Below are 12,887 nucleotides of genomic sequence, written 5' to 3'. Positions count from 1 at the left end.
TTTAAGAATGCTTATCGTGTTGTGTACGCTATTTAATTATTAAAAAATATATTGATTGCAATTCTGTTTAGGCTGTCGTCGGACTTCAGATACACAATTACATATATATAGCTTAAAATGCATTCATGTTTCCATTAAGTCAGAACGGCTTTGAACTTTTGTTTAAATATTTTATTCTGTCATTAGTTGCTGGTGCAAGCTTTAGACATAATTCTAATATACCACTACTTTTTGTCTTCATTTACAGAATCAATTGCGTATAATCAAACAAATGCTATTTATACAAACATAGAAAATATATTTAAGTAGTGTTTATGTCAAACAAGTTCTTTAAACATTTTGCTTAAGACAATTCACAAAATTGATCATGAGGGACAGCATGAGTTTACGTTGTTCTTTAAGCACAAAGATATAACAAACAAGTTAACTTACATTTATCGGCATATAGAGATGTAAATATAGTGCATATACACGTCACACCTCCCAAAATCATAGCAGTGCAGAAGATGCCTTTACGACCCACTCTGTCCGTTACAAGCCAACAGAAAATTATTCCAAATAATTCGGCTGACGATGACGCAGCAAAATTAACAAAAACATCTCCACTGAACTTTGCGACATTCATAGATATACCATAATATGTCATTGCAATTGCAAACCTATAATATATTTAATTGTATAGTTTAGTCACATAACTTACATTGTATAAATGTATTGAACTAAGCGTATAGGCATCGAACGTATCATGGATTTATGATTGATAATGTAACAAACTTGAAATTTAATTGAGTTATCTCCCGTTTACCATTAACAAATCAATTATAAACGTAATTTAAATATAAATAGTTCACGGCCGACACTCGGCTAACCGAGATATTGGTCGGTTATTCTATATTGAGTATGCGGCTATATGGGCGATTGGTCTGTTAATCGGGTTGGTTATACGTCTGTTACGAGTACAACGCTTAATTTAATGTTAAACTCTATTAAATATACAGATTTTTGGCATGTTATTAGCACCAAATCAAAAAAAGAAAAGTGTCTGACAAAATGATATCTATCATAGAACATTTTGCACTTGTAAAAACATTTCTTAGTCTGTGCAGTTTTCAGTAAAACTAAAAGGCGTCGCGCAAGTATGTAGTATTTATGCTTATACGCATAGCAATTTTTTTAATAAAAGGCGAAACAAACAAATTTAGATATCATTTAAAGGACAAAAAATAGTACTGTGGTTCTATAAAATAAATTGACATTAGTAAATATTTCATAATTGTAAAATAACGTGAATAATACCACGTTTTAGTAGAAATTATGGGAATAAAGTCTGTTAATGGGTTGGACAATTGAAATTGTGTCAGTTAAGAGTTATTTAGCCACGACAATAATTTTGCTACCTTTATATTTTCCCCTTGAAAAATTTAAGAATGAGATGTTCCTGAGTAAACAAAAATGACAATACGGTGCCACAGTATCATAGAAAGAGCATTTTTATTTTGACTTTCTTTGCATTTTATTGAAGGTTGCATTTTATTGAAGGGTGTGTCACTTCAATATAGCGTGATATGGATTGGCCTCTGGAATATGCATGAATTTTTTATTAACGTTTTCAATCAGCCTTAATTTTTGTGTCTGTTCGAAGTAGTACGTTCTCAATTCCGACTGAAAATGTCTTTCTAATACAACACAGGGTACATATAACGTGTTCTCGTTCTCATATAAACATGATATTTGTCACTGGACGTTAAACCCTAATTCGTCAGCATCATCCAATTGGTTCTTTTCTTCTATTACTTAATCATATGTTGTTTACAAATCACTCTAAAGAAGTAAACGGAAAGGAGCGAATGCAGCTACATTTGGTTATTTTAAGTTTCAATTCATTTTATTCCGTTTAGTTCCTTTCTACATAAGTGCAGATGAGAACTACAGTTGTCTATGGTGACAGGTGAAGTCCATTTCGCGTTTTCGCGATTTCGCCTTTCGTATTCTATAGGGCGAAAAGACGAAATCACGAAAAGGCGAAATCGCGAAGTCGAAAACGTGAAAAAACGAAGTCGAAAACGAGAAATCGGTTTCGCGTTTTCGACTTCGCAATTTCGCGTTTTCCCCATACAGAATATGTAAGGCGAAAACGCTAAAGTGCTAAAACGCAAAATGGCATTAACCTGCCACCATAGTTGTCCGTATGTAAACTTCTAGAATTTGTCACCAATATAAGTACATCGCAATCCGTTACTGTTTCAACAGCCATCGGTGTTTCATGTGTGTATTCTTAAACAAGTATTATTTTTCTCTCGTTTTTAGCAATGTATCACTCTCTACTGTCCTTATATATTATTCTATATTCTGCATTTCCATCCAGATTCTCGTGTATACCATGAGGGTCCGGATGGGGGGTATTGTTTATTTCTGTATTCTTTAAATTGTTATGTCATTTTTTTCTACATTTTATTTATCTTACTCATTATTCTTTCTTTATTTTTCATATTTTGTCATCCCAATATATTTTACTTACTGATGTTTAGTTACATTACGACGTTTATCTCTGATTTGTATACTTGTTTCCGATGTAGATGACAAGTTTGTGTCATTCATGACAATTAAACATAATCAACAGGATATATGCGATCATCCTTGGATGCAATTAATATTACTTTAATATTACACTTTTAGAAACCATTTTTATCAATTTTCAATTTCATGTGTTGTTTCCGTATATGTTATGTTTCATTGCTCATGTGTTGTTTTCGTATATTTTAGCCGCTCGTCTTGAGCCTACTCATTTGATCCGATAACACCCCATATAGCAATAAATTCATAACTCTTAACAGACCAATTAACAGACCGGGTTTTACACATCCGACCCATTAACAGACCAATAAAGATTGATTTATGTCACCAACATACAGATTTTCGTGTAGATTTTTCACACAATGATATCAATATGGTTAACAAACATAATGCCTTTCTTTTTTCGATGTCAAAATATTGAATGAAAGTAAATTTAACCAATGTGTCATTTTGTGTACATTTTATGTGTGTAAAATGTGTATAAATTTAATGATGAGTAACCCGCCTTTTCATTTTATAGATCGTACATCGAAGCTAGAAAAATAATAATTACACCACTGAATTCAGTACATTGAATTGTTTTGTTAGACATGAATACTTTTTATGATGAAAATATATTTAGAAAGTTATACAATGAAACATGCTGAACTTTCAATGATTTTCTCGATAACACCTGATCAATAGACTTTAGCCAACCTGATTAACAGACCAACCGCCGATATAGCCGCATACTCAATATAGATTAACCGACCAATCTCTCGGTTAGCCGAGTGTCGGCCATGTAGTTACCAAAGGTACTAGGATTATAATTTAATACGCCAGACGCGAATTTCGTCTACATCAGTGACGCTCAGATCAAAACTTAGAAAAGCCAAACAAGTGAAATAGTTGAAGAGCATTAAGCACCGTAAACATTACTAAAATAATTTATTATCCCACCCTTTCGGGAGCACTTAGTTTTTGGTGGGATTCGTGTTGCTTAGTCTTTTGTTTTCTGTGTTGTGCTTTTTGTGCTATTGTTCGTCTTTTTTTTTACCATGGCGTTGTAACTTGCGCCCCTCTTTTAGTTGCTTTCACGGAGGGAATTAATTTAAATAATGAAATTGAATGTTTTTGGCTAAGTTTATTATATATTTTGAATTTGTTCTTTTAAATTACTTTAACAAATGAATGCAAAAGTGTGTAAGGATAAACATGATAAATAAATAACTCAATAGCATAGCAAAAGGAAACGTTAAAAGAAAATAGATATTTTTTTTAGACAGCAGTTATAACATTAAATTAACAAAGTTTACTACATCATATGAACATTTCGACTATCGAAGACTTTGAATTATGCTCAGGGCCAAACTAAACAAAAAACATTACAAGTCCACTGTATTATGAGACAAGGCCAATTTTACCCTTAAAAGTATTTAACTCTCATGGCAAAGTCCCAAAGTCGTGACTATCTAATACTACTGGAATTTTATTATTAAAGATTCCAGATCATAAACTTAAAACACTTTTCAACAGTTTGGAAAATCTTACATTTTATTTACATTTTTCATGAAAGTACGTCCATAACCAAAAAGAAATTATATATAATAGCTCAGTATAGCTGAATTCGAAAAGAAATATACAGCTTAATTCCCTAGTACATAATTCTGATTTTGGTAACTGTTTAGTTGACCTCTATCTTTTGAAAACTCTTTTGTTTCTTGTCCTTTTAGTGTAGGGTTCATCGATACAAAATCAGCAAGATTTGAAAAACTACTTACCAATTAAAACATATTACTAATAAGCGTCCAATAAGTTTTTTAGACTTTATCAGTGCTTTCACAAAGTCAAGAAAAGATGTTCTATGTATATCCTTCATAACCATATCGTCCACAGATATGTTCAAACTCTTTCCATTAAATATTGCCATCTTTTTTAAAATTGCTAGAGCTTCTTTTTTTCTCCCCCGACTTAATAACCATCTTGGTGATTCCGAAATAAAACTGTCAAAATAAATAATCAACAACGTCAGTATAAGCATTCAGAAAAGTAAAATAAAAATTAATTTGCGAAAGTCAAGTTGAGTTTCTATTAAAAGTACAACAAATTTGTAATCATTGTGTAGCGACTCCGTTTCCGCATCCGGTGAAGTAAAATGTGTTAAAAGTATATAACGTTATTATCTAGATATACAATGGACTTGTTTTATTTTTAATTATAATTGAAACCAAATATACTAGGCTTAATACTTAACAGTAGATCTTTTAAGTCGAATATATCTTCTTTTTTTTTGCTAAATGCAAGTTTTAAGAAATTAAAAGAATGAAGCATTTAGAAACAGCTATCATCTAAAAGTAAAAGAGATAAGTTTTCAGTGAGGTATTCCATCGACTGACTTTGACCTTTTAACGACTTTGTTTTACCCGTTTGTTTTTTTTTTTTTTTTTTTACTTTAACACTGCAAAGCGTTATCAATAGAGAGAAACTGTAAACAGCTAATACAATTAGAAAGACAAGACGAGATCAAACTTACTACTAATAATCAAGTGGCAGAAATCGTCTATTTACTGAGTTTTTTTTTTTTTTAATGTACTTGGATTGATCTAGATAATTTCGCCCTCAATATACAGTGTATGAACAAGATAACGTTCAATGTTACCAACGGTTTAAAATAACGTTTTGTTTAATGCATGGTGAACATTATTCTAAAATTCGGGAAAACACGAAACTGAGGTTGCTAAAGTGACAAAACTAAGTAGGTGACCCATATTTTTTTTCATTATATTTTGTTCCTCAAGTCATGAAATACCTTCACACAAAATTTTAAGGAAAAGTCCCTGGTAGAAATGAATAGGCTGTTTGGTCTTTAAGGCGACAATAGCAATGACGTCTATAGTTTTGGGACTTTTGCACTATGTGTGTATTATTATTATTATTAAGTACCATGCTTATACAAACCAGACATACAATTTGTATTTAATGATTGGCCTTTCTAAATCCGTTTTAAGGAGTAAATCATTAAAAACGTTGAAGACGTCATGGTCACATCCCAAAATTATGTTTATGAGCTGATAAACAAACACAAATTCAGAAGACACGTTACATCAATCATATCGTTTACTTTGATTATGAATCAATTTTTAAATTTGTTAACATAAACATTTTTTTAGTTGATGATGAAAAGGAATATCAATTTAACTTACAACATAACTATCATATATGCAGCTACAAATATAGTTATCGCAAAAAATAAAACAGACCAGTCCCTCAAGTAATACGCTAGTAGCAGTAGGATATAGTTTCCTACACAGAATGTTATGTATACAGCAAAGTTGGCTAGAATTCTTTGCTTAGGTCCAACCATTTCAGTAACTAAAATATCAAAAATACAGTGTGTTAATTAAATGCAGTTTAATACATATTGATATTCATTTCAATGATCAAAGGAATTGATATTATTTTGCAAAATACAACTTGGTGTTTTTAACAGTTTACAAATCCTGCTATGATATACCTGGAACTAGGAAGACTTCCAATTGAATGATTGTTAAAAGGAAAATTCAAATGTTTAAATACTGGTTCAAAATCTTGTTAACAAATACGTGTAGTTTAAGCTCCGTACATGTATATAAAGAAATGTGCATCGATATCGATCGAAAACGTTAAAAATCTGTAAATGTGGCAAAGTTTTCGAACTTTTGTTTTGTTGACAAAATTATTCGTGTTGTGTACCTGAGAGCCCTTTCTGAAATAAACTTTCTTCTCGTTCGTTAGCAGTTGAAACTGGACGCTGCATACGCATTCAGTTGTCACCTCGTGTATGTACAATTTGCAGTCAGATTATTGAAGCCGAATTTCATTTTATCTTAGTGTGCGTCCGAAATATAAGGAGTTAAGAGAAAAATGCATCAAGAAATATTATTGATCTAGGCAAATAGTGTTTAAATTTATTGAACTTTTGAGTGTTAATAACATCAAATAGTTTAGGAAAATGAATGTTTACTGCATTTAAAATCAGAGACAACGTTATAACATGCATAAGACTTATATTATCTGTGTGCTTACTTGTTTACTTCGTAAGTTGATAGTAATACTGATACCGATGAACTGTAATGTTGACGGTAATAAAGAATTTAGATTTTAAAGTTGTGCTTCAAGTAACATAATGTTAGGTTTATTAATAAGTGTGTTATTCATTACAAATTCTTGTAATATTTGTTAAAACAAAATACAAACAAAGAATTAGAAATATTCCCCGTATTGTTATTTGTCATTTAATAAAAAAAAAATATTAATTTAATTCAATTGTACCGAGTTGATACTTGGCATATCGGTAGTTAACTAGGTTAAATATGATTTGCACAAAACTCAGTGTATTTGCAATGCTCAAATATATATTTGTTTGTTTGTGTAACGTCCTCTAAAAACTAATTATGATATCTTTTTTATAACATATGGTTCTAACTTTTTTCCCGTTCATAGATGATAAGAATTGTTTTCTATTTCAAGCTCGCTTATATCTTATCTGACACGAAGGATCAAGAGAGCTATTCTCACCTAGTTATATTTCTTGTGGGTTTTTTCCCCGCCTTTTGTATTACTATATATGTTACTGAAAATACATGTATTTTTTTTATTGAAACAAATTTATTTCTGATAGCACCACAACTACTGTTACATATGTATACAATTAACTTAATTGTAATATTATAGTTAAACACATTAAATAACTTACGAATTATAAATGGACAAATGTATGATATCATACTACCAGCACCATTGAAGAACTCGAGAATTGACACTAGCAAGAAATACGGCATGAAAGGTCTGAGTCCCATTGAAAACAACAACATAACTATCCCTATTAGCATCGTTGGTTTCCGACCCCATCTAAATATGAAAAACTATAATTATTATTCATATTAGTAAAGTATTAGATTTTAAAAGCAGCATGATAGGAAACTATTTTAAAATCCTAAACATTAATTTATGACAATCTACAAAGAGTTGACATTGAAAGTATAAATGCTCTAAGAGTATAAATTGAAAATATACTAGGCTGGTGTTTAAATAAATGTCTTTGAAATTCATCGAATTCATTTAGAATAAATTGAGGCGTGAGTATTTACGTAAATGAATCAAGAATCGAACGTCTGTGGAATTTTTTAACAAGGTATTTGGTGCAAAAGCTGTCTCCAACAGGATCATGAGGGAGAACGACTAAAAGCGGTACTATATAAGTTTTGATAAATTTCTTTTCGTTACAAGGTATAACGAGTACCGTGATGCGTAGTATTGTGCACGGGTGAATGCCCGTGCATAAGAGGGAATTTAAATCATTCAACAGTTTTCTTTTACACTCGTCTAGACGTTTACAATTTAATTGCTGCTAAGGTCTCTTTGACTTTTTTTTATTTTTGTTTGAAAAAACATTTTGTTTTATATGAACTCTCTTTCACTGGTAAAAGTGTACGATTCAATAGATGCACAAGAACACTGACCTATTTACAGTAGTAATTTAATTTTCTTTTTCATTCATAAAGTTGTGAATTGTTTCTAATATTTTGTAATTGTTTTTTGTAGATTGTGCAGGTTGTTGATCATACTTCTAGTAAAGATAATGTGATAAGTAGATATAGGAAGATGTGGTATGAGTGCCAATGAGACAACTCTCAATTCAAGTAACAATTTATAAAAGTAAACCATAAAGGACTGTTTTACGTATCACCAAACTCGTAAATCCTTGTTATTTTAAAATACACAACACTGCATATTAGCACCTAATGTCTTGACCTTTAATGTACGTTTTTTTCGTCTTGTTTGTTTTCGTACAAAAACAAAAACTGACTGACAATTTTAATTAACTCAATCCAAGATGTAAAAAAGAAGCGAAAGTTACATACCAGATACCATATTAAAACTCGTAAGTCGATGACAAAATGATAGCGCTATGACAAAAACAACCAAAATACAAACAACATTATACAAAACAAAACATAGAATACATTCTAGAATAGTATGGTCATAGGTTGAAACATGTCTACTTACAAGTCACTTAGCAATCCAGACAAGAGTGAACCTATGAGAAGTCCGACATAGTGTCCCATCAAAAAATGGGCTCTGTACAGTTTTTCGTCGCATACCACGTCAAACTATAACAAAAAAGACATCAGTATAAGAAAGACTGACTCATCTTTGCATTATAATAAAAAAAATTTAAATGCACATTAAAGGAAGGCTGGAAGAATCATTCTAATTTCAAAATTCAATTCATACATGTATAAAGTTTGAAAACATATCAATGTAGGTCAAAGAAGATTAATTGCAGATAAGATAAATCTTCTTTGGACTTGAAGCTGTAAGTGACTGCAATGTTTATCTGGAAACAACATTAATTTATTTGATGAATGACTGTAATATTTTTTTCTGTCTATGAAGAAATAACATAAATAATTTGGTGCACACTGAATAACGCGTGTAGCGGGTTATTTAACAGTGTGCACCACATTTTTTTATGTTATTTCGAATAGACAGAAAAAATACTACAGTCATTTCTTATAATTTAATTCTAAATTCCGTTTTAAACCGTAGAAAACCATGAAGAAACGTTGATGACGTCACGGTCACATGACTAAATTATGTCTATGGGCTCATAACAAAATAACGTCAGCCAATCAGAAGACGCGTTACATCCAAAATTAAATTATTCAATTATAAAAAAAATATTAAAGAACTGTTCATGTATTTGATTTAAGATATGACAATATTGCTAAAGGCATTGTAAGTTACATGCATTTATATATAGAATAAATAAAGATACTCTTAATAAAAACAGACTAATTGATTTTTGTGCTGAGCTACCAATGACAAGTATTTCATGCATTTTTACGGCCAAATAAGCAAATAAAACTGACCTTTGAAATAATCGTTGCTTCAAACAGACTAGAGTCGTAAATCCAATCGTTGCACTTTGTTGTTGTACCATTTGTTTGAATTTGGCATTCTGTTACGTTGTATTCTTGAATTCCATTGGTAGTATTAAGGAAGACAGGACCCGGAGATGTGTAATGGTCATCAAGGTCAGAGATCTTGCACCTACAACATACATTTAGAATTTGTAGTTTTTATTACAACTGGAATTCTAATTCCTTTTTATTTCCGAATGTCCAATCTTAAAAATGACTTTACCTTACTAGGTATAGTATAATAATCAACTACAATGTACGTATGAAAATATTTATTTAAGCTTTGTACCCCAGAGAAAAATAACATACACATCCCCATCATATAACAAGAAGTTACATGTAACAAAATGTTAGTAATAAATGTGTAACAAAAGTCTATAATATGACTAAAAATAGCTTCATTTATCACGCAAATACAACACCCTTAAATATTTTAGCATGCAGCCATGAAAAAACGAGGCTTGAAAAATTTTAGGTTGCCAAATGCATGAGGGAGAGCGCAGTAATTTCAAACCTACGTGATAAAAAAAACTATTTACGGATAAATTCAATCTAAAAAAATGTAGGAAATGTGCTTTCAATTTGTAGAGATTTGATACATTTAAATTAATATTCTACTATAATTTACATAGAAAAGACAGAATTGATAAATCTGGGGGTGGGCTTTTACTTTATACTTCAAAACAAATAAATACGCTTAGAAGGGACGATTTGGAAATGCAAGAAATTGAGTCAATGTGGATAGAAGTTATTAATATTCACCGAAAGCCTATTTTACTAGGTTATGTATATAGACCACCTAACAGTAATGCTGACTGGGTTACTAAGTTTGAAACCATGATGTTAAAAGTTGACACTGAAGAAAAGGAAACTATTATTATGGGAGATTTTAATATTGATATAATGTCAAGTAAAAAACATGCTAAGTGGTCACACATCAAAAATATTTTCAACATGAGTCAAATGGTTACAGAACCTACCAGAGTAACTAAAACTTCATCTACTTTAATTGACCATGTGTATTGTAATATGTCAGAAAATATTAATTATATTGCAGTTCCAAAATATTCAATCAGTGATCACTATTCAGTATGCATTTCTCATAAAAGAGGGTTCAAAACGAAAAAAGCAAATTCATGATTATATAACTTATAGATCTACAAAATATTTTAACGAGACTGATTTTATTCACCATTTATCTCAGTGTCCCTTTGACAGTATACTAGAAATTGATGACCCTGATGAAGCGCTACTAAGTTTTATAAATATTTTTACTGAAGTGTTAAATCATCATGCTCCTCTCATTAAAAAGCGAGTTAAACATGTTTATCAAAATCAGTGGATAAATGATGAAATTAAGGAGGGCATGAAAAAACGTGATTATTATCATAAGAAAAAAGACACATATATAACTATAAATTTTGGAGAAACAAGGTTAAATACCTCATAGAAAATTCAAAACAAAATTTTTATACTGAAGTAGTAGAACAAGAAAAAGGAAATAGCAGCAAATTATGGAAACACTTGCATAATGTAAATGGTAGTGAAAATCATCATGACCATGCAATCTTAAATGACTGTAGTAATAAACCAATTACAGACCCTAAAAGCATTGCTGATACTTTCAATAATTATTTTACAAATATTACTGAAAATGTTAATCTTAATTCAAACTGAAGCACCAGTTGTTCTGTAAAACTTGATAATTATATTTCATGTCGTGTACCAGAAAATGTCTTTTTTACCATACCACAAATAACTATTGAATTTGTTGTCCATCAATTAAGCACACTTGATGAGAAAAAAAGCAACAGGTCTTGATAATATCAGTGCAAAGTTTTTAAAAATGTCATCACACCTAATTTCAGTTCCATTATGCCACATTTTTAATTTAAGCATCAGAAGATCAGTATACCCATCGTTATTCAAACTGGCTAAAGTTCTACCAGTTTTTAAAAATAAAGGTTCAAAAAATGATGTTTTTAACTACAGACCTATTGCAATTTTACCATTACTATCTAAGATCCTTGAGCGACACGTAAAAACTCATTTGATGAATTTTCTAAATAAATATAATCTATTGTATGTCATGCAATTAGGCTTTCGTGCAAACCATTCCTGTCAAACTGCTATGACTTCTTTGTTAGATAAATGGTTAAAAGCCGTTGATGAAGGAAATTAACTAGGGGCAGTATTTATAGATCTGTGTAAAGCTTTTGATCTTCTAAATCACAAACTGCTCCTTCAAAAATTACAAAAATATAAATGTTCTTATAATTCAATTCATTGGTTTACTTCGTATTCAGCTGATAGACATCATGTCTTATCAATTTCAAATACTTTTTCAGATGTATCTACGTTAAAAGCAGGTGTACCTCAAGGGTCCGTTTTAGGGCCTATATTATTCTTAATATTTATTAATGATTTGCCTTTGTGTAATCCTAATCATAATCTTGATCTTTTTGCTGATGATAGCACTATTTCTGTAATTGGAAAAGACAAAATGTATATAAGTCAGACACTCAATGTTGTATTAGAAAATATTTGTCAATGGGTCGATGAAATCAAAATGTTAGTTAATGTGTCAAAGACTAAGACAATGTGTATAGGTTCAAAACAAAAACTGTCTGTGATGTGTAATGACACATTAAATGTATCCATTAATGGCCAAAAGATTAATAAAGTCACTGTGAATATGTCTTGGGTATTTTTGTTGACAAAACTCTTTCTTGGTATGATCAAATTAATCATATAATCAAAAAAGTTAATTCTTCTTTAGCTTTATTAAAAAGAATCAAGAAATACTTGAATCACAATGCACGAATTCTATTTTATAATGCGTATATTCTTCCACATTTAGATTACTGTTGTTCAGTATGGGGAAACTGTAACAAGTTTTTAGCTGACAGTTTACTAAAATTGCAAAAAAGGGCAGCTAGAATTATTTTAAACGAACACGATATTCGTACACCATCTACTGAACTATTTAAGGAATCTGGAATTATTCCTGTCACTAAGAGAATATTTTACCACAAATCATTATTAATGTATAAATCAAAACACCACCTGGCACCAAAATATTTATCCAATCTTATTGTGCCAACAAGTAGTAAACAATCGTACAATACTCGACTTTCATCATCGGATAATTTTATTGTCCCTAAATCAAATACAGAATTATACAAATCAAGTTTTTCTTTTAGTGGTCCAAAAGTGTGGAATTCACTGTCCAGTGAAATTAAAAAAATCAAAAAGTATATCTGCATTCAAAAACTCTTGCAAGTTATTTTATTTTTAAAAGTGTTGAATTTATAAGTTAAGCCACAATGTATACCATAGTTGTTTTTGTTGTTGTTATATTACTTTATA

General features: G+C 30.5%; 1 protein-coding gene across 3 annotated transcripts in view; it reads right to left on the bottom strand.

Moving 5' to 3' along the window:
- Positions 1–12,887, bottom strand: part of LOC139512752 (organic cation transporter protein-like) — a 58,273-nt gene that overhangs the window by 8,636 nt on the left and 36,750 nt on the right. For all 3 annotated transcript variants that reach the window (XR_011662330.1, XM_071300625.1, XM_071300624.1), the window contains exons 2-7: positions 9,468–9,648; positions 8,602–8,705; positions 7,289–7,443; positions 5,757–5,925; positions 4,335–4,556; positions 433–659 (exon numbers count right to left, since the gene is read on the bottom strand). Coding sequence is in view for 2 of the 3 variants with exons in the window: in XM_071300625.1 (XP_071156726.1) it covers positions 433–659; positions 4,335–4,556; positions 5,757–5,925; positions 7,289–7,443; positions 8,602–8,705; positions 9,468–9,648 (1,058 nt within the window). In the remaining variant the exon portion in view is untranslated. The remainder of the gene's footprint in view (positions 1–432; positions 660–4,334; positions 4,557–5,756; positions 5,926–7,288; positions 7,444–8,601; positions 8,706–9,467; positions 9,649–12,887) is intronic.

Source organism: Mytilus edulis, chromosome 2 (assembly GCF_963676685.1).
Source record: "Mytilus edulis chromosome 2, xbMytEdul2.2, whole genome shotgun sequence".
Classification (NCBI taxonomy): domain Eukaryota; kingdom Metazoa; phylum Mollusca; class Bivalvia; order Mytilida; family Mytilidae; genus Mytilus; species Mytilus edulis.
Note: the sequence above shows the minus strand (reverse complement) of the source record. Positions and strands in the feature narration are given on the sequence as shown.